This window comes from Pongo abelii, chromosome 20 (assembly GCF_028885655.2).
Source record: "Pongo abelii isolate AG06213 chromosome 20, NHGRI_mPonAbe1-v2.0_pri, whole genome shotgun sequence".
NCBI classification, from domain to species: Eukaryota; Metazoa; Chordata; class Mammalia; order Primates; family Hominidae; genus Pongo; species Pongo abelii.
In genome coordinates, this window is record NC_072005.2 from 52,946,462 (window position 1) to 52,972,829 (window position 26,368).

The window sequence follows — 26,368 nt, forward strand, 5'->3', positions numbered from 1 at the left end:
CCATCCTGGCCAACATGGTGAAACCCTGTCTCTACTAAAAATACAAAAATTAGCTGGGCGTGGTGGTGGGCACCTGTAGTCCCAGCTACTCGGAAGGCTGAGGCAGGAGAATCACTTGAACCCGGGAGGTGGAGGTTGCAGTGAGCCTAGACTGTGTCACTGTACTCCAGCCTAGCGACGGAGGGTGACTCCATTAAAAAAAAAAAAATATATATATATATATATATATATGCAGTGGCTCACACCTGTAATCCCAGCACTTTGGGAGGCCAAGGTGGGTGGATCACAAGGTCAGGAGTTCGAGACCAGCCTGGCCAACATGGTGACACCCCATCTCTACTAAAAAAATACAAAAAAAATTAGCCAGGTGTGGTGGCGCATACCTTTAATCCCAGCTACTTGGGAAGCTGAGGCAGGAGAATTGCTTGAACCTGGGAGGTGGAAGTTGCAGTAAGCCAAGATGGTGCCACTGCACTCCAGCCTGGGAGACAGAGACTCCATCTCAAAAAAAAAAAGAAAAATAGTTGGCTGGGCGCGGTGGCTCAAGCCTGTAATCCCAACACTTTGGGAGGCCGAGGTGGGCGGATCACGAGGTCAGGAGATCGAGACCATCCTGGCTAACGCGGTGAAACCCCGTCTCTACTAAAAATACAAAAAAATTAGCTGGGCGCGGTGGCGGGCACCTGTAGTCCCAGCTACTTGGGAGGCTGAGGCAGGAGAATGGCATGAACCCGGGAGGCGGAGCTTGCAGTGAGCTGAGATCATGCCACTGCACTCCAGCCTGGGCGACAGAGGAAGACTCCATCTCAAACAACAAACAAACAAACAAACAAAAAAGTATACTTCATCCAAGTGCCTGGGAGTTGAAAAATAAGTTAAATTAAAAAATAAAGCATATACTTCAATGATTTTTAGCATAGCCACAGAGTTGTGCAACCACCACCACAGTCAATATCACATTTTCATCACCTCAAAAAGAAACCCAAGGCCGGGTGCAGTGGCTCACGCCTGTAATCCCAGCACTTTGGGAGGCCGAGGCAGGAGGATCACCTGAGGTCAGGAGTTTGAGACCAGCCTGGCCAACATGGTGAAACCCTGTCTCTACTAAAAAAAAACACACACACAAAAAAATTAGCCAGGCGTGGTGGCATGTGCCTGAAGTCCCAGCTATTTGGGAGGCTGAGGCAGGAGAATCGCTTGAACCCGGGAGGTGGAGGTTGCAGTGTGCTGAGATCATCGAGATCATGCCATTGCACTTTAGCCTGGGCAACAGAGCGAAATTCTCTCAACAAAAAAAAAAAGAAAAGAAAAGAAAAGAAGATAAGAAAGAAAGAAAAGAAAAGGAAAAGAGAAGAGAAGAGAAAAGAAAAGAAAAAGTAAAGAAAGAAAAGAAATCCAAGCCAGGTTCGGTGGCTTGCGCCTGTAATCCCAGCCCCTCAGAAGGCCAGGGCATACCAAAGTTATTGAAATAAGAAATCAAGAAAGAGAAAAAACAAAAAAAAGAGAAACAAGTAAAAAGGAGGCTGAGGCAGAAGGATTGCTTGAGGCCAGGAGTTTGAGACCAGCCTGAGCAACATAGCGAGACCCTGTCTCTAAGAAAAATAATTTTAAAATTGGCCGGGTTTGGCCGGGCACAGTGGTTCACGCCTGTAATCCCAGCACTTTGGGAGGCCGAGGCAGGCAGATCACGAGGTCAGGAGATAGAGACCATCCTGGCTAAAGTGGTGAAACCCCGTCTCTACTAAAAAATACAAAAGATTAGCCAGGCGTGGTGGCAGGCGCCTGTAGTCCCAGCTACTCGGGAGGCTGAGACAGAAGAATGGCGTGAACCCGGGAGGCAGAGCTTGCAGTGAGCCGAGATTGTGCCACTGCACTCCAGCCTGGGCGACACAGCAAGACTCTGTCTCAAAAAAAAAAAAATTTTAAATTTAAATTAAAAAAAAAATTGGCCAGGTGTGGTGATGCACACCTATAGTACCAGATGCTCAGGAGGCTGAGGGAGGAGGATCACTGGAGCCCAAGAAGTCGAGGCTGCAATGAGCTATGATCACACCACTGCACTCCAGCTTGGGAGACAGAGTGAGACCCTGTCTTCTAAAAACAAAACAAAACAAGAAAGAACCCCAGTACCCTTTAGCTATCATCTCCCTCCCATTTCCCCTGGGTCCTGGCAACCCGTCATCATTTTCTGTCTCTCCGCACTTGCCTATTCTGTATGTTTCCTATAATGGATCATTCAATATGTGGCCTTTTGTGTCTGGCTTCTTTCACTTAGCTTAATGTTTTCCAGCTTCATCCATGTCAAGTGTTACAGTAGCTAGTTAGGCAGATTTTGTTGTTTTTTTTTTTTTGACGAAGTTTCACTCTTGTTACCCAGGCTGGAGTGCAATGGCGTGATCTCAGCTCACTGCAAACTCCACCCCCCAGGTTCCAGCGATTCTGCTGCCTCAGCCTCCCAAGTAGCTGGGATTACAGGCATGCGCCACCACGCCCAGATAATTTTGTATTTTTAGTAGAGACGGGGTTTCACCACGTTGGCCAAACTCCTGACCTCAGGTGATCTGCCTGCCTCGGCCTCCAAAAGTGCTGGGATTACAGGCACGAGCCACTGCACCCAGGCTCTGCTCCCAATTCTTGACCTCTTACATCAGATTTGGCACAAAACCGTCCCATACCCCACATATTAAATGACCCTATTTATATGAACTGCCCAGGCAAATCCAATAAGACACAAAGTGGAGTAGTGGTTGCCAGGGGCTAGGGGAATTGAGAGGTGATGGCTGAAGGATAAGGTTTCTTTCTGGGGTGATAAAAATATTCTAAAATGAGTTGTGATGATAGTTACCCAACTCTGTGGATATAACAAAAACCACTGAATTGTAATACCGTAAATAGGTGAATTGTATGTATCCCAAAAAAGCTGTTACCACCATCCCCCAGGTTCTCCAAAACAAAACATCCTTCCCATAGCGGGTATCGGACACAGAATAAACCCGAGCAGGCCCTGTGTGATCGGACTTCCCCTCCCATCCCCAGTCCCACTCTGAACTATCTCGAACCCCCTTCTGCTTACTCTGTTCCGGCCACACTGGTCTTCTTGCAAGTTCTGCCTCAGGGCCTTTGCACTTGCTGTTCCATCGGCTAGAATCCTCTTTCTGGTTAACCCAGCTAGCTGAGTGTGATTTTGGCCTTAGCAAAACCAATCTCCCCTCCCCTCCCCTCTCCTTTCCTTTCCTTTTTTCTTTTGAGACAGGTTTCACCATGTTAGCCAGGCTGGTCTTGAACACCTGGGCTCAAGTGATCTGTCCACCTCGGTCTCCCAAAGTGTTGGGATTACAAGTGTGAACCACCATGCTCGGCCCAAATTCTTTTCTTCTTCTTCTTTTTTTTTTTTTTTGAGACAAAAAGAGTCTCACTCTGTCGCCCAGACTGGAGTACAGTGGCACAATCTCGTCTCACTGCAACCCAGCCTCCTGGGTTCAAGTGATTCTCATGCCTCAGCCTCCTGAGTAGCTGGGATTATAGGTGCCCAACACCAAACTTGGCTAATTTTTGTACTTTTAGTAGAGATGGGGTTTTGCCACGTTGGCTAGGCTGGTCTTGAACTCCTGATCCCAAGTGATCTGACATCTTGGCCTCCTAAAATGCTGGGATTATAGATGTGAGCCACTGCGCCCAGCCCCCAATTCTTATATAGACACCATATAAGTGTTTGGCAGGCAGAATAATAGCACGCCCTAAATGTCCACATCCTCAGCTCTGGAACCTGTAGATGTGTTGTCTTACACAGTAAAAGGGACTTTGCAGTTGTGATTACAGTCCGGGTCTTGATATGGGGAGATGATCCTAGATTATCCAGGTGGGACGAATGTAACCACAGGTGTCCTTATCAGTAAAAGCAAGCGGCAGGAAAATCAGTCAAAGCCAGAGAGAGAGAGAGTGGAAGATGCTCCGCAGCTGGCTTGAAGGATGAAGGATGGGGTTACATGCCAAGAGCAGGAGGCAACTTCTAGAGGCTGGAAAAGACAGGGAAGGATTCTCTCCTAGATGTTCCAGACAGCTCTGCTGACAACTTGATTTTAGCCCACTGAAACCCATTTCAGATTTCATTGAGAATAAAATTGTGTTGTTTTAAGCCACTAAGTTTGTGATAATTTGTTATAGCAGCAATAAAAAACTAACATGCTAGTTTATATTTATAAAAAGAGGCTGAGCACCGTGGTTCAGGCTTGCAATCCCAGCACTTTGGGAGGCTGAGATGGGCAGACCACTTGAGCTCAGGAGTTCGAGACCAGCCTGGCCAACACAGTGAAACCCCGTCTCTACCAAAAATACAAAAATTAGCCGGGCGTGGAGGCAGGCGCCTGTAGTGCCAGCTACTCAGGAGGCTGAGGCAGGAGAATCGCTTGAGCCTGGGAGGTGGAGGTGGCAGTGAGCCAAGATTGTGCCATTGCACTCCAGGTTGGGGGGTGACAGAATAAGACCCTGTCAAAAAGAAAGGAAGGAAGGAAGGAAAGAAACTGACAGGGGCCAGGGTGTTCTCAGCTTGCGAAGGACACCAGGCATAGGTGTGGCCAGCAGCCCCCACACTCTGCTCTCAGTGGGCATTGGGGGGCCCCTTAACTTCAGAGGGCCCTAGAAACACTCAGGGGTGGCTTCTGTCATCACAATGGCCAGAAGGCCACTTCTGGCACTTGGTGGATGGAAGTCAAAAGTCCATCCACTCCTGGAGCAGCCTCACAATGAGGGATTGTCCTGGCCCAAATGCCAGCAGTGCTGTTGCCAAGAAATACAAATCACCAAGCCCAGTGCCTACATTTCCAACCACCGGGGCGAGCAGATAAAAATGAGGGTTCTGGAGCTGCCCGCCTGGCTTCAAAACTGGCTCAAAACAAACCTGGCTTGGCTACTGACTAGCTACAGACCTTGGTCAAGTCTTCCTTTTTTTTGAGATGGAGTCTCGCTCTGCTGCCCAGGCTGGAATGCAGTGGTGCAATCTCGGCTCACCGCAACCTCTGCCTCCCGGGTTCAAGCAATTCTCCTGCCTCAGCCTCCTGAGTAGCTGGGATTACAGGTGCATGCCACCACGCCCAGCTAATTTTTATATTTTTAGTAGAGACATGGTTTCACCATGTTGGCCAGGATGGTCTCGCCTCAGCCTCCCAAAGTGCTGGGATTACAGGCGTGAGCCACCGCGCCCAGCCTGGTCAAGTCTTTTAACGTTCCTGAAACAATGTTCTCACTTGGAAAATGGGGATAATAACAGTCCTGTCCTTGGTCGGATGGGGTGGCTCATGCCTGTAATCCCAGAACTCTGGAAGGCCAAGGCAGGAAGATCACTTGAGCCAGGAGATCACTCCAGCCTGGGCAACAGAGCAAGACTCCATCTCAAAAAAAAAAAAAAATTAGCTGGTCATGGTGGCGCACGCCTGTAATCTCAGCTACTTTGAGGCTGAGGCAGGAGAATCACTTGAAACTGGGAGGCGAAGGTTGCAGTGAGCCCAGCTAGCGCCATTGCACTCCAGCCTAGGCAAAAAGAGCGAAACTCCGTCTCAAAAAAAAAAAAAAAAAATTAACCAGGTATGGTGGCACACATCTGCAGTCCCAGCTACTTGGGGGGCTGAGGTGGGAGGATCAACTGAGCCCAGGAGGTCAAGGCTGCAGTAAGTCATGATCCTGCCACTGCACTCCAGCCTGGGCAATAGTGAGACTATGTCTCAAAAAAACAAAAAATAGTCCCATGCTCATAATCTAGTGAGCTTTAAGTAAGGTAAGACATGTCAATTGCTTAGAACAATGCCTGGGAGAGGGTGAGTGCCCTTCAGCATTAGCTGAGTATTGTTATTTTAGTAGCAAGTGCCTGGAATCTAAACCCATCACCCCTTCCAGCCTGGGGGCCCTTGGTGAGCAGGAGCAGGTCGGAAGAGCACCTGGGTGTCTCACCTTGCTCAGCACAATGAGGGGCATTTGTTGACTGACGGATGGACTGAAGGCAAGGCATTCTAGGTATCTGGTTCCCAGGGGAGACAGGCAAGGGCTCAAAGACTGCAAGGCCAGGCAGGACCACAGGTTTATTGGGGGCTCCACGCACACACGCTCACGGCATCACACAACGGCACGGTTACTCGGGACACACACGGTGGCCTCCGCCCACAGCCAGGGCCCAGAGGCAGTGGGGTGCAGTCTCCTCCCTTGTGGCCCAGACCCAGCTGGGTCCCTTCCTCCTGGGTGACTGAGGGAGGGACTGCTGGGTTGGCCATGGGCCTGGGAAGGGGAAGCGAGCAGGCGAGTCCAGGAGGGGCCGGGGCCGGGGCCGGGGCGGGGCTCGCCTGCCCTCACTCCAGGGACTGTAGCATCAGCAGCTGTTTCAGCACCTTCGTCTGGCTGGTCTCTCGGATTTCGCCAGCCAGGAACATCTCATCCACAACCGTGTAAACCTGTGTGAGGGGAGACCCTGGGTTGAGACGAGGCCCCCCAGGATGCTGGCCTGGACCCTGGAAGCTGGGGCTCTGATGTCCCTCGAGCTGGGACACAGACCTCAGCAGAGGCTCCGGGTGGCTAGTGAACCACGGGTCCCCCCCTGTCTCCCTCCTCCGGCTCCTTCAGCCTCCTCTTCACCAGGAGCCTACCTTGTAGAAGTTGAACACCAGGTCCAGTTCACAGACGTTGTGGAAATATTCGTTTAAGACCTGGGAGAGGAAGGCAGAGATGGTAAGAGATGGGCAGGGAGAGAGCCACACACACATACAGAGATGGGAACCAGGTCATCAGAAACAGACAGCGAAAAAAAGAGAGCAACGGGGAGGCAGACGAGAGAGAGAGACAGTGACAGGGAGAGTGCAAGGACACACACACAGAGAAACAGAAGCAAAGATCGATGCAAAGAGATAGCAAAAGGTCAGGCGCGGTGGCTCACACCTGTAATCCCAGCACACTGGGAGGCCAAGGCAGAAGGATGACTTGAAGTTAGGAGTACAAGACCAGCCTGGCCAACATGGTGAAACCCCATCTCTACTAAAAATACAAAAATTAGCTGGGCATCATGGTGTGTGCCTGTAATCCCAGCTACTCAGGAGGCTGAGGCAGGAGAATCACTTGAACCCGGGAGGCGGAGGCTGCAATGAGCCAAGATTGCACCACTGCCCTCCAGCCTGGGTGACAGAACAAGACTCTGTCTCAAAAAAAAAAAGACAAAGAAAAAGAAAAAAAAGAAACGGAGAGACAGAGTCCCAGCCACTGCAGAGGGGGGGCTCAGGAGGGACCAGGGAGGGTTCCCAGGCCTTGGGGGCCACTCCAGGGCTGCCCGCCCGCCTCCCCACCTTACCTCCCCCTCCCGCTGTACCTCCACGAAGTTGTGAATGGCCTCCAGGTAAGCCAGGTTGTTGTCATTGACGTCCACACAGATGCAGAAGTAGAGGCCAGCATAGCGGCGGTAAATGATCTTAAAGTTCCGGAACTGCAGAACAGAGAGGCTGTCAGCAACGGAGCTTGCCAGGACCCAATGTACCACACAGAGTGGGGCCAAAACATTCAGTCCTTCACTCCATATGTGGTCCCGAGGCCCAGCTCTGTGCCCGGCCCTGTGCTGGGGTCACAGCAGCGACCAAGACAGCCCTAACCCTGCTCACAGTACAGCGGGGGCAGGCATCCCCAGAGTGGACAGGACTGGGCTGTGAGAACCCAGAGAGGGTGCCTAACCCCCTCTGATCCTGGAGAGTCAGGGAGGACTTCCTGGAGGAGGGAGTATCGGAGCTGAGACCTCGAGGATAGGCAGGAATGTTCCAAGCAGATAGCAAAAGCCCAGGGCTGGGCGGGAGCCTGACATGTTCAACAGCGTCCATGCAACCTTGCCACTCCCTTCTGTGACTTCCTGCTACCTCTGGAGACAGTCACATTCCTTAGCCTGGAATTAATTAACTCAATTATTTAACAAATACTTCCTGAGCAGCTACTCTATGCCAGGCCTGTGATAGGCAGTGTGGGGAGGGTCACCACTGCCACCAAGACAATCCTGGGTCCTTGTCTTGCACTCACTGAAATGTGATATACACAGTTAGCATAGTAACACAGACACACACCGTGAACAAATATGCCAGGATCAGGGACATGGATTCTAATTTTATGCATGTGTTAAGTAGACAGAGACAGATATATATGCACACTGGGTTGCAAAGTACAATGTCTTTGGCCAAAACCTGAAAATCCCAGTTCAGTTCTATATGTTCTCAATGTCAGGTTCATTACCAAAAAAAAAAAAAAAAAAAAAAAAAAAAAAATCCCAGCACTCCAGGAGCCCAGGAGTCTCAGGCCAGCTTGGGGCAACATGGTGAAACCCCGTCTATACAAAAGTACAAAACTTAGCTGGGTATGGTGGCATGTACCTGTGGTCCCAGCTACTCGGGAGGCTGAGGTGCGGGGGATGACCTGAGCCTGGGAGGTCAAGGCTGCCATGAGCCATGTTCCCATCACTGCACTCCAGCCTGGGTGCAGTGACCTGTGTTTTTTGAGACAGAGACCCTGTCTCAAAAAAACAGCGGCTCTAGGTCTGGGGTGTGCCTGTGGCGCCACCTGCTGGCAGCTATGAGTGCCAGCATCAGTCCTCGGCTTTTTTTTTTTGGGGGGGTCTCGCTCTGACGCCAGGCTGGAGAGCAGTGGCGCGATCTCGGCTCACTGCAATCTCCGCCTCCTGGGTTCAAGCGATTCTCTTGCCTCAGTCTCCCAAGTAGCTGGGATTACAGGCGCGCCACCACACCCAGCTAATAGATTTTAACTCATTTTTTCAGCTCAATCTCTTGTTCATTGCTATACTCCAAGCATGTTTTCAGGGTTTTTGTTTTGTTTTTTGGTTTTTCTGAGACAGTCTCACTCTGTCGCCCAGGCCAGAGTGCAGTGGCGCAATCTCGGCCCACTGCAACCTCCACCTCCCAGGTTCAAGCGATTCTCCTGCCTCAGCCTCCTGAGTAGCTAGGAATACAGGTGTGCACCACCACGCCTGGCTAATTTTTGTATTTTTAGTAGAGATGAGGTTTCGCCATGTTGGCCAGGCTGGTCTCCAACTCCTGACCTCTGATGATCTACCTGCCTCTGCCTCCCAAAGTGCTGGGATTACAGGCATGAGCCCAGCCTGAGTACGTTTTCTGGTGGGATTACAGTAAGGCCTACATATAACCCACGGGTAAATGACCTGACACTGATCATCAGTGCTCCTCTCTTCTTGAATCCAGCTTTTCTGGCTCTCACCCTCCTCCACCTCCAGCTACTGCTCCATCTTTCCAGCCTCCCTTTCCTGTTTTAAATTTCAAGGCTTCTCAGGGATCTGCCGCAGACCCCCATCTCTCCTCCAGCTACATTCTCTCATCCTGCAGGCTGGGGCAGGTGTCCCCTCTGAACATCCCACGCCACTGCCCCACCCCTGCCCCGCCCCAGCCTGACCACTGCGTGTCACCACTGTCTGGGGATGGGTCTGTCTCCCCATTGGACTGAGCCTGTGGGGGAAGCTGGAGCTGTCACACTGCGTCCTCCATGCCGCCCTGCAAAGGGCTGGCACTGGTAATGGCCCCCAAAGACATCCACATCCTAATCCCAGACCCTGTGAATATGGGACCTTATATGGCAAAAAGGGACTCTGCAGTCTCTTAACTTGTGACGAAGTTAAGAAGCATGAGATGGGGCGATAATCCTGGATGGTTCAGGCGGGACCAATGTCCTCACAGGGCTGCTAATAAGGGAAAGCGGGAGGCGGGACAGTGCGAGTCAGACAGAGATTGGAAGACGGCCAGGTGCCGGGCCTCACGCCTATCATCCCAGCACTTTGGGAGGCCAAGGCTTGAGCTCAGGAGTTCAAGAGCAGTCTAGGCAACATATCAAGACCCATCTCTATCAAACTTACAAAAAATTAGTTGGGCGTGGTGGCAGGTACCTGTAGTCCCAGCTACTCAGGAGTCTGAGGTGGGAGGATCCCTTGAGCCTGGGAGGCGGAGGCTGCAGTGAGCTATGATTGCACCACTGCACTCCGGCCTGGGGCACAGAGTGAGACCCTGTCTCAAATAATAATAACAAGAGGGAAGGCCTGCATCTTCCAGCTGCCTACTCCTGCCTTTGATCTTCACTCACAAGTCCCCTCCCAGAAGCCCTCCAGACCCCCAGGCTGGGTCAGGTGCCCTCCCCCAGCCAGGCTCCTCGATCCCAGCCCTGCCCACTCTGGTTGTCACTGTCTAGGAACAGGCTTGTGTTCCTTCCTGGGCTGTGAGTCCCAAGGCAGCACAAGGCTGTCTCAGTGACCGCTGTGAACCCAGCACTGGGCTGATCACAGAGGCGGCACACAGAAACATTAGGTGAATACATGCACAAAGGAACAACTGAATGAATGGGCAGCCCTGGATCCTGGAGGTATGGAGGAACTCAAGACCTGAGGGTCAGCCTCCTCTGTAACATTCTCATTTGCTCAGCCGGCTTTTCCGGCTGCTCTTGTATCATTGGGCCTCACTGACCCCTCCCGGGCCCCAGCCCTCAGCACAGGACCGGCCACTACATTACCAGCAAGGTGCCCACACAGCCAGAACACCCGACACCCAGTTCCTCTCCCACCTCCCACCTGCTGCTCTTGGTGACAACACCAGTGACCTCCTCCTGGAAAGGAAGTCCAACCCTGTCCCCCTCCTGGCTGCTGGGACACCCAGTTTCTTGGTTCTCCTCTCCCTCCTCGTCTCTCTGCCTGCAGACATGGCCCTCTGGTGCTCTCCTCGGTCTATTCTCACTTCCCCAGTGAGTTCCTTGGCCTCGGTTTCCCTCTATGTGCAGAAATGCCATTTCCATATCCTACTCAGCTCTCTCCAAGAACCCTGACTCGTCACTTCTTCCTGGACATCTCTGCTGGGACGTGGACGATACTCGGGGCCTGACCCCCAACACTTTCCTCCTGATCTTCACATCCGCCTGCCCTTCCCATCTGCCCATCTCAGATAATGACAGCTCCATCTTACCCGGGGGCTCAAGTGGGAAATCTAATTGTCGCCCTGGCTCTGCCTTCTCTCACATTCCACATCCAGTTCTTGGCCATTCAGCTGGGTCCACCTCCAAAACGCTCCTGGCCACACCGACGGCTTCCATGCTGGTCCAGTCACCAACATCTCCCACCTGGACCACTGCAGCCACCTCTCTCCGAGCAGTCTCCTGCTCTGCTCTTGCCTTATAGGGCAGCCTCAAGTCGGCCAATGGCCATGCTCTCTCTGCTCAAAACCCTCTGTGGTTCAAGACCAGCCTGGACAACATAGCAATACCCCATCTCTATAAAAAATTTAAAAATTAGCCAGGCGTGGTCGCTCATGGCTGTAATCCTAGGACTTTGGAAAGCTGCAGTGGGTGGATCGCTTGAGCTCAGGAGTTCGAGACCAGCCTGGGCAACATGGCAAAACCCTGTCTCTACCAAAAATACAAAAATTAGTAGGGCGTTGGTGGCACATGCCAATGGTCCCAGCTACTCGGGTGGCTGAGGTGGGAGAATCGCTTGAGCCCGAGAGGCGGACGTTGCAGTGAGGTGAGATCGTACCATTGCACTCTAGCCTAGGTGACAGAGTGAGAACCCATCTCAAAAGAAAAAAAAAAGTAAGAAATTAGATGGGCATGGAGGTGCATGCCTGTAGTCCCAGCCACTTGGAAAGCTGAGGTGGGAGGCTTGCTTAAGCCTGGGAGCGTACAGTGAGCTGTAATTGCACCACTGTACTCCAGCCTGGGAGACAGAGCAAGACCGTGTCTCTAAAAAGCACCAAAAAACAAAAACAACCTTTCTTTTTTTTTTGAGAGGAGTCTCGCTCTGTTGCCCAGGCTGGAGTGCAATGGCACGATCTCGGCTCACTGCAACCTCCACCTCCTGGATTCAAGCGATTCTCCTGCTTCAACCTCCCGAGTAGCTGGGACTACAGGCACCCACGACCAGGCCCAGCTAATTTTTGTATTTTTAGTAGAGACGAGATTTCACCATGTTGGTCAGGCTGGTCTCGAACTCCTGGCCTCGTGATCTGCCCACCTTGGCCTCCCAAGGTGCTGGGATTACAGGAGTGAGCCACCGCGCCCGGCTGGCAAAAATAACTTTTCTACAGCTCCCATCTGACTCAGAGTAAGAGCCGAAGTCTTCCCTGCAGCCCTGCACCAAGAGATTACCTTGTTATCTTCTCTCTTTCATCTCCTCCCCTTCCTGGCTGGATTCCTGCTATCCCTGGAACACCCTAAGTATTCTCCTGCCCCAGGGACTTTGCACTTGCTGTTCCCTTGGCTTGAAATGTTCCTCTCAGACATTGGCTCCTTCCTCCCCCTCAGGTCCTTCAGGTCTTGGCTCCAATGTCACCTTTTTAGCAATGCCATCCTAACCAAACCATTTAAACCTGAACCCTGGCTGGGTGCAGTGGCTCATGCCTGTAATCCCAGCACTTTGGGAGGCCGAGGCAGGCAGATCACTTGAGCTCAAGAGTTCAAGACCAGCCTGGGCAACATGGTGAGACCCCCATTGCTACCAAAAATACAAATATTAGCTGGGCTTGGTAGTGCACAAGCCTGTAGTCTCAGCTACTCAGGAGGCTGAGGTGGGAGGGTGGCTTGAACGTAGGAAGTCAAGGCTGCTGTGAGCCATGTTCGTGCCACTGCACTCCCGCCTGGGTGTCAGAGTGAGCTCCTGTTTCAAAAAAAATTTTTTAAAGAGGGCCAGGCGTGGTGGCTCATACCTGTAATCCCAGCACTTTGGGAGGCCAAGGCGGGTGGATCACTTGAGATCAGGAGTTCAAGACCAGCCTGGCCAACATGGTGAAACCCCATCTCTACTAAAAATATAAAAATTAGCCGGGCGTGGTGGCGAGCACCTGTAATCCCAGCTACTAGGGAGGCTGAGGCAGAGAATAGCTTGAACCCTGGAGGAGGTTGCAGTGAGCCAAGATTGCCCCCATTGCACTCCAGCCTGGGTGACTGAGACAGACTCCATCTCAAAAAAAAAAAAAAGAAAAAGAAAAAAGGCAAAAAAGGCCAGGTGCAGTGGCTCATGCCTGTAATCCTAGCACTTTGGAAGGCCAAGAAGGGTGGATTACAAGGTCAGGAGTTCGAGGCCAGCCTGGCCAACATGGTGAAACCCCGTCTCTACTGAAAACACAAAATTAGCCTGGTGTGGTGGTGCACGCCTGTAATCCCAGCTACTTGGGAGGCTGAGGCAGGAGAATTGCTTGAACCTGGGAGGTGGAGGTTGCAGTGAGCTGAGATCATGCCACTGCACTCCAGCCTGGGTGACAGAGTAAGACTCTGTCTCAAAAAAATTAATTAATTAATTAATTCAATTCAATTCAATAAAAAATAAAGACAAGGTCTTGCTACATTGCCCAGGCTGGTCTTGAACTCCTGGGCTCAAGCAATCCTCCCACCTCGGCTTCCCAAAGTGCTGGGATTACAGGCGTGAGCCACTGCACCTGGCCTATTCTCTCTACTTTTCTGTTTGAACATTCTATAGGAAGTTTGAAAAACGCACCAGCAAAAAAAACTTGGCAAAAAAAAAAAATTCTTTTTTAATCGTAGGCAAAAAAAATTAATAATAATAGTGCAGAACAAAAAGGAAAAATATTAATACTGATTAAATCCGGGTAGTAGGTTTATGAATCTCCAATATACTTTTCTTTCATTGTACTAATCTGTATGTTTATGATTTTTCACAATGAAAAGTACAAACAAAGGAAGGGAAGAAGCAAGCAAGCTCAAAGGGGGTTGAGTGAATGATATAGGATGGATAGAGGGTCCAAGGGGTTCTTGCAGCTAGAAGCTGGGCAGGGAGTGGCGAAGTAGGGCACGAGGAAGCGGCAGGGTGCAGGAGGCATGGAGCGGGCGTCACCTCCACAAAGTTGGTGTGTTTGGCGTCTCGGACGGTGACCACGGCATGCACCTCCTCGATCAGCTTCTGTTTCTCATCATCATCAAACTGCATGTACCACTTGGCCAGGCGCGTCTTGCCTGCCCGGTTCTGGATGAGGATAAAGCGGATCTGGGGGCAGCAGGAGGAGAAGGAGGAAGTGAGAGAGGCAGAGAGGGTAGGTTGGGCGCTGCCCAACAGCCCCACCCATCCACCCAGAGGGGAGACAGGGCTCAGGGCCTCCCTGCTGCCTGACTTCCGGGAGTCTCAGCTGCTCCCCAGACCCAAGCCAGGCGGGCCTGGCCACACGCTCCATCCCGGGTCCCTCCAGCACCCCTGTGGAGTGACTTCCTTTCCACAAGTCTCCAACTCTGGAGTCAGCTCCAGGGCCCCGAGTCCCAGGCTCCACCACCTCTTATCTCTCTCTCTCTCTTTTTTTTTTTTTTTTTTTGTAGAGACAGAGTCTTGCTATGTTGCTGGTCTCAAACTCCTGGACTCAAGCAATTCTCCCGCCTCGGCCTCCCAAAGTGCTGGGATTACAGGCATGAGCCACCGTGCCCAGCCTTGTCTGCCCCTCTAGGCCTCAGTTTCCTCACCAGCAAAACAAGTCTCCCAAGAAGATTCATCTCACCAGGGTGGTTTTTTCATTATTGTTTTTTGTTATTTTTAAATTTTCAGACAGTGTCTCATTCTGTCACCCAGGCTGGAGTGCAATGGCGCAATCTCAGCTCACTGCAACCTCCGCCTCCCAGGTTCAAGCAATTCTCCTGCCTCAGTGTTCTGAGTAGCTGGGATTACAGGCACCCGCCACCACACCCGGAAAATGTTTGTATTTTTGGTAGAGACGGGGTTTCACTATGTTGGCCAGGCTGGTCTCAAACTTCTGACCTCAGGTGATCCACCCGCCTCTGCCTCCCAAAGTGTGGGGTTATAGGCATGCGCTACTGTGCCCAGCCAACCAGGGTGTTTTTAAAGCTTAAAAAAAAAAAGTTTATAAACTTAGTTTGGTGGCTGGTAGGTGGTAGATACTCAATAAACATTTGAGGTTCAGACTCCTTTGGGCTAAGTCTCAGCTCTGCCACTTCTTTTTTTCTCTTTGCTTCCTAACGTTTTATAAAATTGAAATGTAATTCACACACCATAAAATCCATCCACTTATAATGTAGACAGTTAAATGGTTTTTGGTATATTCACTTAGTATATATTCACAGTTGTGTAAAAATCACCACTATCTGTTTTTTTTTTTTTTTTTTTTTTGCGACAGGTTCTAGCTCTGTCACCCAGGCTACAGTGCAGTGGCGCAATCCCGCCTCACTGCAACCTCCACCTCCTGGGTTCAGGCCTCCCAGGTAGCTGGGACCACAGGTGCACACCACCACGCCCAGCTAATTTTTTGTATTTTTAGTAGAGACGGGGTTTCACCATGTTGTCCAGGCTGGTCTTGAACTTCTGGCCTCAAGTGACCCACCCACCTCATCCTCCCAAAGTGCTGCATCAGGCGTGAGCCACTGCACCCCACCTAATATCACCACTATCTAATTTATTATCTAATACCAGAACATTTTCATCATCTCCCCCGAAAAACTCCCCACCCATTAGCAGTCACTCTCCATCCTCCCAGGCCCTGGCAGCCATGAGTCTCCTTTCTGTCTTTGTGGATGTGTCTGTTCTGGACACTGCATATGAGTGGAATCATGTACTCTGTGGCTTCCGTGTCTGGCTTCCTTCACTCAGTGTGACGTTTTCCAGGCTCATCTGTGGGGTGGCAAGTGGCAGAGCCGCAATTCCTTTCCGTGGCTGAGTGATCCTCTGTTGGATGGATAAGGCCGTACTTCGGACATTTGGGTTGTTTCTGCTTTAGGGCTATTATGAATAATACTGCTATGAACATTCGTGTATGAGTTTTTGTGTGGATGGATCATTTCTCTTGGGTATATACCTAGGAGTGAGGTTGCTGGGTCATAGGGTAACGCTATGTTTAACTTTCTCAGGAATTGCTAAACTGTTTTCCAAAGCGTCTGCCACTTTCATGACTTAACTTTGGTGCCACTTTGGTGCCTGAGTTTACTGTGAGGAGTAAAGGATATTCCTGGCCGGCCACGGTGGCTCACGCCTGTAATCCCAGCACTTTGGGAGGCCGAGGCGGGCAGATCGCTTGAGGTCAGGAGTTCGAGACCAGCCTGGCCAACATGGTGAAACCCCATCTGTACTAAAAATACAAAAATTAGCCGGGTGTGATGGGGGGCAGAGGGGAGGCGGCTATAATCCCAGCTACTCGGGAGGCTGAGGCATGAGAATCACTTGAACCCAGGAGGCAGAGGTTGCAGTGAGCTGAGATTGCACCATTGCTCTCCAGCCTGGGTGACAGAGCGAGACGCTGTCTCAAAAAAACAAAAACAAAAACATAGAGGTACAGTACAGTGACTGGCACGTACTAAGTGTTATATAAGTACCAGCTCTTAGCAGCATTATATTTTCCATTATGTCACTTTCAGAAAACCATGGCCAAAGCTTACTCCATTAGAAGCTCTGGGCCCATTTCTGTCTGAGACAGGCATGCTTATGCCCATTTTATAGATGAGGAAACTGAGATTCAGGGAAAGGAAGTCTCACAGCCAGAAAGCAGAAGTGGGAGTCCAAAGGCTTTGCTCTGAACCCCCTGACCCCAACTTGTGGGAGCCTTCTCTCTTAGGAAAGAGAGCCCTCTAGTCCTGTCTTTTTCTTTTCTTTTTTGTTTTGAGACAGAGTCTCACTCTGTTGCCTAGGCTGGAGTGCAGTGGCACTGTCTCGGCTCACTGCAACCTCTGCTTCCCATGTTCAAGCGATTCTCCTGCCCCAGCCTCCTGAGTACCTGGGATTACAGGCGCATGCCACCACGCCTGGCTAATTTTTGTATTTTTAGTAGAGACCAGGTTTCACCACGTTGGTGAGGCTGGTCTTGAACTCCTGACCTTGTGATCTGCCTGCCTCAGCCTCCCAAAGTGCTGGGGTTACAGGCGCAAGTCACTGCGTCCAGGCTTTTTTTTTTTTTTTTTGAGACAGAGTCTCACTCTGTCGCCTAGGCCAGTGGCACAATCTCGGCTCACTGCAGCCTCCGCCTCCCGGGTTCAAGCGATTCTCCTGCCTCAGCCTCCCAAGTAGCTGGGATTACAGGCATCCACCACCATATCTGGCTTATTTTTGTATTTTTAGTAGAGACGGGGTCTCACCATGTTGGCCAGGCTGGTCTTGAACTCCTGACCTTATGTGATCCGCCTGCCTCAGCTTCCCAAAGTGCTGGGATTATAGGCGTGAGTCACTGCCCCAGCCTGAGAGTCTTTTCTTAGGAAAGAGAGTCCACTCTCTTTCCTAAGCCTCATTCTCCACACACTCTATCCTCCCTCCCCCAACCAACCAAACTGGACCGGAACAGGATGTTACACTCTCCTTCCAAGAACTCCTTCTGCTGAGCCAGGGAAAACCACTTCCTAGCAGGGCAGGGGTCCCAGGCAGGAAGGGACGTTGGGGGTCCTACACCAGGCAGCCAAAGCCTGGGAGCAGAGCCGGAGACATAGTCACACAGTTAGGAGAACTAGAAGCAAACCCAGAGTTGACAAAAAGCTCTGCCTCTTACTCCCAAATTCCCTTGTAGACCTCTCCCTGTTTTCTTCCCATTTGGAATCTCAAGTCCCCTCCGTCCTGAATTCCTGCATCCTCACACCTCTGCTGTCCCCTCTAGATGCCCCCCAACCTTCCCTGTCTCCAATCCCCCTCCTCTGGAGTTGCTCCCTTTTGACCTCCATTTTCTCAGTCTCAGTTCCCCTCCTTGGGGCCTCAATGGACTTTTTATTGGTGACATCCCTTGTTCCCACTCCCAGGCTTCCTCCCTTCTTCAAAAGGTCACATTTTGCCTCCAAGGACCCTGTTCCTGGAGGAGACTCCGCCCCCGCTCTGACACTCTTTCCCATTCATTTTCTTTCCCAACTTCCAGCCCAAAGAACCCTTTCCTAGATCCAAAGCCCCAACTTGGGGATAGGGGCACTCCTAAATCCAATGTTGAGTCTTTGCCCCAACAAAGATTCCTCCCCAGGTCTCACACTTTCAAGCCTACTCCCCACCCCACAAGATCTCTCCTCTTGGAAAGACCTATTCAATTGCTCCCCATTCATTCCGAGTGTCCATCTTACCTCCAGGTCCTCTCTCCTTTTACAGCGCTTTCCCAGACCCTTAAATTTCATTCCCTACAGTTGCCTCCTTTTGGTTTCCTGTGCCAGGTCTCTTCTTGAGATCATCCCTCTCTCACAGGCAGTCTCCTGCCCCTGTTTCAACATCCCCTCTCCACCTGCAATCAGATCCTTGTCTCTAGAGACTCCTCCCATCAAGAAAACCTCCCTCTCCTTTTCCAAGGTCTCGCGTTCTTGTCCCAGCGCTCCCGCCACACTTCCAGAACGCCTTCCTCTTTGGGACGCCCCCTCCCCACCTCCAATGCCTTCTCGCTACCCCCAAGACTGTGCCTCACGAGTTTCCTCCCGTTTCAAAGCTTCCAACCATCTACAACGTCTCCCATCTGCACAGTCCTTTCCCCTTGGAACACCACCCCCAATGCCCGTCGCCGCGAGTCCCCTGGTAACCCCCGCGCGCAGAATCACCGCCCTGTGCCCTCCTTCCCGGCCCTGGATCGGTCCCAATCCCCAGAGCCCGCGCCCGACCCAGACCATCCGCGGCAGAGAAGGGGCTTGTCAGCGCCCGATCCAGCCTCGGCTATTTACGCGTGGGCCCCCCCCCGCCAGTCCCCGGCGTAGCGCTCCCCCGTTACCATGGCGACCCCCGTCCAGACCCCAGCGGCCCAGGTCCCGAGGCGACTGGGCAGCTCCGGCTCAGGGTGCAGTTGTAGGGCCCAGAGCTAGAGCGGACTTCCGGTAGAAAAGCCCGCCTGCCTTCTCGCCGCACAGACCCCTGGGAGTTGTAGTTTCACCAATGGGGCGAGCCTGGGTGAAGATGGGTGAAGGTCAGAGCCAGTCCTTTTCCTACCAAACGAATCAGATCCCAAGTGCATGCTGGGATTTGTGGACAAACATCTTTACAGAGGACTACAATTCCCGAGATGCTGAAGAACCAGCGGTGCAGGCGTTGCATTCAGGGAAATGTAGTTCTCTCAGGCCCCCGGCCCCAACCCGGGAGGGAAGGGCATGCTGGGAATAGTAGTTTTACATTTTAAAAAACTGTCCTGGGGAGCTGGAAAATGTCTTTCCATTCCTCATCCAGTGATTTCTTTAATTTTTTTAAAAATAGAGACGGGGTCTAGATATATTGCCTAGGTTGATCTCGAACTCAGCTTAAGCGACCCTCAGCCTTCCAAATCACCAGGATTACAGGCATGAGCCACCACAACACCAGGCCAGTGCTTTGCTTAAAATATGTTGCGTGTGTCTCTCAGGAGACAACAGTTTAAAAGCATGAATTTGAACCCGCCCGGCGCGGTGGCTTACTCCTGTAATCTCAGCACTTTGGAAGTCCAAGGCAGGCAGTTCACTTGGTCAGGAGTTCGAGACCAGCCTGGCCAGCATGGTGAAACCCCATCTCTACTAAAAATACAAAAAATTAGCCAGGCATGGTGGTGCACACCTGTAATCCCAGCTACTCGGGAGGCTGAGGCAGGAGAATCACTTGAAGCCAGGAGGCAGAGGTTGCAGTGAGCCCAGATCTCGCCACTGCACACCAGCCTGGGCGATAGAGAGAGACTCCAAAAAAAAAAAAAAAAAAAAAATCTCTAGTCTGGCCGGGGCATGATGGCTCATGCTTGTAATCCCAGCACTTTGAGAGGCTGAGGTGGGTGGATCACCTAAGGTCAGGACTTCGAGACCAGCATGGCCAACATGGTGAAACCGTTTCTACTAAAAATACAAAAATTAGCTGGGTGTGATGGCAGGTGCCTGTAATCCCAGCAGCTCGGGAAGCTGAGGCAGGAGAATTGCTTGAACCTGGGAGGCAGAGGCTGCAGTGAGCCGAGATCACACCACTGCACCCTAGCTGAAGTGACAAGAGCGAAACTCTGTCAAGAAAAAAAAAAAAAACCCTCCAGGTCAGCAGTTAGTTTAGGTTTTTTTGGTGTGTCTTTGTTTTTGCTTTTTTCTGAAAGAGGGTCTCCCTTGGTCACCCAGGCTGTAGCGCAGTGGCATGATCTCAGCTCACTGCAGCCTCAACCTGCTGGGCTCAAGTGATCCTCCCGCTTCAGCCTCCCGAGTAGCTGAGACTACATACACATGCCGTCATACGTGGCTAATTTTTTGTACTTTTTGTAGAGACAGGGTCTTGCTATGTTGCCTAGGCTGCTCTTGAACTCCTGAGCTCAAGCGATCCTCCCTCCTCCACCTCCCAAAGTATTGAGATTACAGGCGTGAGCCACCATGCCCAACCTAGTTTGGTTTTTTAAACGGCCTTTATTACATTTTAAAAATTATTTTATTTGCCCTATGAGTATGTGTGTATGTTTGTCTAGATCTCTCATTAGGTAGTGAGTTGTTGAGGGCAGGGACCCTGTCTGATAACTGTATCTTCATTACCTAGAACATGACAGATGGTAAGCAGTCAATAAAGTTATTACTACTAGTACTGAGGGGAGCTTGGCCCTAATAAGAGCAAAGCAGGCCAGGCATGGTGGCTCACTCCAGTAATCTCAGCACTTTGGGATGCCAAGGCAGGCAGATCACCTGAGGTCAGGAGTTCGAGACCAGCCTGCCCAACATGGCGAAACAGCATCTCTACTAAAAATACAAAAATTGGCCGGGCTTGGTAGCACATGCCTGTAGTACCAGCTACTCCGGAGGCTGAGGCAGGAGAAGCACTTGAACCCTGGAGATGGAGGTTGCAGTGAGTCGAGATCGTGCCACTGCACTCCAACCTGGGGGACAGAGAGAGAGAGACTCCATTTCAAAAAAATAATAATAATAAATTAAATAACTAAAACAAAATATATTATAGAATTATGTAAATTTAAGGTATACTACTAGCAGAATAACCAACACATAGTTGTTGAATATTATAGGGGCAAAAAGAGGCCAGAGATCATTTCTGTCTTGTGTACTTTTCTGTCTCCAACCGGGTTGATACTAGGATGACACAAGCAAAGTGTCCAGGTTGCAAAATTTTAAAAGGACCTCACTCTTAGATGCCAATTCCTGTCTTACACAGGACTGAGAATATGTGCCTCATTAAATTTTGTGCCCTCAACACGTCACTTGCCTCCCCTTAGTCCCAGTCCTGATCTCCAGTGTTCAACTTAATACTTGGCACAAGTCTGGTGTTCAATAAACATTTGTTGAATGAACGAATGCATGTGCAGCAAGAAAACGGACACTGCCCCCACCCTCACAGCATTCACAGTCTAGCAGGAAAAATGGACTTAAACGACATAACATAAATAAATTTAAGGCCAGGCGCAGTGCACTGCTCATGCCTATAATCCCAGCACTTTGGGAGGCCGAGGTGGGTGGATCACCTGAGGTTGGGAGTTCAACAGCAGCCTGGCCAACATGGTGAAACCCCATCTCTATTAAAAGGACAAAAATTAGCCGGGCATGGTAGCGTGTGACTGTACTCCCAGCTACTTGGGAGGCTGAGGCACGAGAATCACTTGAACCCGGGAGGCAGAGGTTGTTGTGAACTGAGAGTGTGCCACTTCACTCCAGCCTGGGCAACAGAGTGAAACTCTGTCTCAAAAAAAAAAAAAAAAGAAGGCCAGGGGCTTTGAAAGGCAGAGCCAAGTGGATCACCTGAGGTCAGGAGCTCAAGACCAGCCTGATCAATATGGTAAAACCGCATCTCTACTAAAAACACAAAAATTAGCCAGGCATGGTGGTGTGCAACTGTAGTCCCAGCTACTAGGGAGGCTAAACAGGAGAATTGCTTGAACCCAGGAGGCGGAGGTTGCAGTGAGCTGAGATCGCGCCACTGTATTCCAGCCTGGGTTACAGAGCGAGACTCCATCTCAAAAAAAAAAAAAAAAAAAAAAAAAAAAAAAGATATTAGCCAGTGCTACAGCCACAAGAACACGATCTTTTTTTTCTTTCTTTCTTTTCTGAGACAGGGTCTCGCACTATAACCCAGGCTGGCATGCAGTGGTGCAATCACAGCTCACTGCAGTTTCAACCTCCAGGGCTCAAGCAATCCTCCCACCTCAGCCTCCTGAGTAGTGGGAACTACAGGCACGTGCCACCGTGCCCAGCTAATTTTTAAATTTTTTGGAAAGAAGAGGTCTTGCTGTATTTTCCAGGCTGGCATGTGAATGCTTGACTGGAGCTGAAGGACCTGTGTTCCAGGTGGCTCGCTCTTGTGGTTGCCAAATGAATGCTGGCTATTGGCCAGAGGCCTCAGCTCCTCACCACATGGATCTGTCCACAAGGACATATGAATGTCCTCACATGGCAGCTGTTTTCCCAAAGAGTGAGTGATCTAAGAAAGAGCATGGCGGAAGCTGCTATGTCTTTTATGGCCTTGCCTCAGATCTTTTATGACACTGTCATTTTCACAATGTTCTATTGGTACCTAATCAGCCCTGTCCAATGCAGGAGGCAATACAAATACCAGGTGAGACTCATTGGGGTCCATCTTGGAGGCTGGCTGCCACAACGGCTCATAACAGGCACCTAGCTGAGTTGAAGAGTTAGTGACAGCTTCCTAGAAGAGGTGACATTTGAGCTGAGATCAGAAGGACGAGTGGAGCCGGGCATGGTGGTGCATGCCTGTAATCCCAGCGACTAGGGGGGCTGAGGCAGGAGAATCACTTGAACCTGGGAGGCAGAGGTTGCAGTGAGCCGAGATTGTGCTACTGCACTCCAGCCTGGGTGACAGGCTGCTCCGTCTCAAATAAATAAATAAATAAATAAATAAATAAAGGCCAGGCACAGTGGCTCATGCCTCTGATCCCAGCACTTTGAGAGGCCAAGGTGGGCAGATCACTTGAGGTCAGGAGTTTGACACCAGCCTGGACAACATGGTGAAAGCCCATCTCTACTAAAAATACAAAAATCAGTTGGGCGTGGTGGTGCGCGCCTGTAATCCCAGCTACTTGGCAGGCTGAGGCAAGAGAATCGCTTGAACCTGGGAAGCAGAGGTTGCAGTGAGCCGAGATGGCGCCACTGCACTCCAGCCTCCGCGACAGGGCAAGCCTCCTTCTCAAAAAAAAAAAAAAAAAAAAAAAAAAAGACTAGTGGAAATTAACTAAGCAAGGATTAGTGTCCAGGATGGGGCACAGTGCTGGGGGCAGAAGAACACAGGTAGGGAGAAGATCAAAACAACTTTTTCTCTACCCTCAGGAGTCTCATGGCTTGAGTGGTTTCAAGTCTGTTTGGGGCTACATGGCACAGACATAGAAAAGATAAGTCCCGAAGGAACAATTATTTATTTATTTATTTTGCTAGACAGGGTCTGGAACTCCTCCTGGCCTCAAGTGATCCTCCTCCCTTAGCCTCCTAACGTGCTGGAATTACAGTCGCGAGCCAGAGCGCTCGGCCTCAATTCTAAACGTTTATAAAGATAGAGAGGTTGTGGCAGGGCGCGGTGGCTCACGCCCGTAATCCTAGCACTTTGGGACGCCGGGGCGGGTGGATTGCCTGAGCTCAGGAGTTTGAGACCACCCTGGGCAATATGACAAAATCCCGTCTCTAATAAAAATACAAAAAATCAGCGCGCCTGTAATCCCAGCTGTTTGGGAGGCTGAGGCACGAGAATCGCTTGAATCCGGAAGGCGGAGGTTGCAGTCAACGGAGATCACGCCCTGCACTCCAGTGACAGAGCGAGACTGTCTCAAGGAAAAAAAAGAAAAAAAAGAGAGAGGTTGGCTGGTCGCGGTGGCTCACGCCTGTAATCCCAGCACTTTGGGAGGCCGAAGTGGGCCGATCACTTCAGCCCAGGAATTCGAGACCAGCCGGGGCAACATGGCGAGGCCCTGTCTCTACAAAAAATATAAAAATTGGCCGTGTGCACTGGCGCACGCCTATAGTCCCAGATACTCCGGAGTCTGAGGTGGGAGGATCCCTTCAGCTGGGGAGGAGGAGCTTGCGGTAGGCTATGATTGCACCACTGCACTCCAGTCTGGGCGACAGAGCGAGACTCTGTCTCAATTTAAAAAAAAAAAAAAGATATTTATTATGCATTCATCCCGCAGATATTTAGTTCGTCTATCTACTAAGCAAGGGGCCCAGGCACTGGGATCCCGCGGTGAATCTGAGCATCCCCGCCTCCCGTTCCTGCCTCGTGATTGGCTGCCCTTGGGCCAATGGCTGAAGAGTCCACCGCTCCGCCAGCCCCGCGGCATCCTCCAGCTGCAGCGTCCCCTGTTCGGTTTGCAGGCGGCGCTGTGGGCTCACTGACTCCTCCGTCACACGCAGACCTGGTCCCCACCCTCTCTGATTCTTTCCGACTCTCAGGAATGAATAGAGTGTATACCCCAGAGTCCCACCCTCTTTACAAAATCCTTTTGTGAATTTTTCTGCCTGTGCAGATTTCCAATACAGGTCCAGAATCCCACGCCCACCTCTTATCAACCAACCCCGGCGGCTCTCCCGTTGATGTGACCTCCAGCCATTCGGCCCGTAGGCCGATGCTTGGGAAATCTTGACAGCGGCCCAAGCCGGCAGTCGGCACTTCTCTCTGTCGGTTAATTGTTTACTCGTTTGTTTATTTATCCTGGAGTGGAGGCTAGCCGGGTGCGCGGAGGCGGCTGCCCCCAGGGAAGCCCGCTTCCTGTGGTTGGCTTGCTCAACTACTATCCGCCCTCTTGCGCACTGGAAAAAATTGCAGAGCTGGGAATGCACCCTTTGATGGTTCCGTTCATGCAGTAAAACAATGCCTGGGCCCCTGCCTTGTGCCTGGATCCGTGCTGACTGAGACAGCCCTGGCCCTGCCCTCAGGGGCCTTGCAGTCCGATGGGAAAGACCTATCACCAGATATGGACCACCCAAGGTGGCCAGGGCTTGGACGGGAGACTTAAAGGGACTGTGGGAGCCTGGAAGGAGCAGCTGACCCAGCCTGTCGCATCAGAGAAGGCCTCCTGGAAGAGGGGACATCTGAGCTAGCATCTCAAAGAAGGCCAGAAGGACAACCATGTAGTCTCTGGCTACCATGTCCCCAGTGCCTACCACCCCCTTGTTTAGCATTAGATTTTTTTTTTTTTTTTTGAGACAGAGTCTCCTTCTGTCACCCAGGCTGGAGTGCAGTGGCGCGATCTTGGCTCACTGCAATCTCCGTCTCCCGGGTTCAAGCGATTCTCCTGCTTCAGCCTCCCCAGCAGCTGGGATTACAGGCGTGCACCACTACGCCTGGCTGATTTTTGTATGTTTTGTAGAGACAGGGTTTCGCCACGTTGTCCAGGCTGGTTTCGAACTCCTGGCCTCAAGCAATCCCCCGCCTCAGCCTTCCAAAGTGCTGGGATTACAGGCCTGAGCTACTGTGCCTGGCCGACTCATTCATTTTTATTTATTAACAAGTTTTTATTGTGGGTCATTGGCCAGACTTTGGAACTAGCCAAAGTCTGGCTAGTCCCCCTGCCTTCAGAGGGCTCACACATAAAATGGTGATACCAACACAGAACTTCAATTAATCTTTTTAGAGACAGGGTCTGGCCTTGTGGCCCAGGCTGGAGTGCAGTGGCACAATCATAGCTCACTGAAGCCTTGTACTCCTGGGCTCAAGTGATCTTTCTTCCTCAGTCTCCCAAAGTGCTGGGATACAACACAGAACTGCAAACCCTGAACCCTGAAGAAATGCTACGTGTAACAACGTGACCCAATTGTCTGGGTTTGTATCTCAAACCTGCTACTCACTAGCTGTGTAACTTCTCTGCACCTTATAACTTACTCATAAGGTTGTTGTGAGGATTCAGTGAGTTAATGGGTCTAAAGTGCTTTTAGACTGCTGCCTGGCATGTCCAGGCATGGTGGCTCATGCCTGTAAACTCAGTGTTTTGGGAGGCTGAGGCAGGAGGCCTGCTTGAGGCCAGGAGTTTGAGACCACCCTGGGCAACATAGCAAGACTCCATCTCTACTAAAAGAAAAAAAAAAATGGGCCAAGTGTCATGGTGAGAGCGTGTAGCTCCAGCTGCTCAGGAGGATTGCTTGAGCCCAGGAAGTTGAGGCTGCAGTGAGCCATGATTGGTCCACTGCACTCCAGCCTGGGCAACAGAGCAAGACCCTGTCTCAAAAAAAAAAAAAAAATCCACAAAAAACAAATAAAAAGAATGTTGACTAGCCTGGCCAACATAGTGAAACCCCGTCTCTACTAAAAATACAAAAATTTGCCAAGTGTGGTGGCACACACCTGTAGTCCCAGCTATTCGGGAGGCTGAGGCAGAAGAATCACTTGAACCTGGGAGGCGGAGGTTGCAGGAGCCGAGACCTCACCAACGCACTCCAACTTGGATGCCAGAGTGAGACTCCATCTCAAAAAACAAACAAACAAACAAAAAGACTGTTGTGGCCAGGCTCAGTGGCTCACACCTGTAATCCCAGCACT

The 26,368-nt window shown here is 51.0% G+C and overlaps 1 protein-coding gene across 5 annotated transcripts; it reads right to left on the reverse strand.

Annotated features, from left to right (window-relative positions):
* Nucleotides 1–6,052: 6,052 nt before the first annotated feature.
* Nucleotides 6,053–18,756, reverse strand: AP2S1 (adaptor related protein complex 2 subunit sigma 1). Of its 5 annotated transcripts, none has more exons than XM_054538402.2 (6): nt 18,574–18,680; nt 18,046–18,200; nt 13,862–14,011; nt 7,343–7,456; nt 6,630–6,689; nt 6,053–6,437 (listed from the first exon to the last, which is right to left on the reverse strand). In XM_054538402.2, exons 2-6 carry the CDS (start codon nt 18,094–18,096, stop codon nt 6,336–6,338), a joined length of 477 nt encoding a protein of 158 aa, XP_054394377.1. In that variant the 5' UTR covers nt 18,097–18,200; nt 18,574–18,680; the 3' UTR covers nt 6,053–6,335.
* Nucleotides 18,757–26,368: the final 7,612 nt, after the last annotated feature.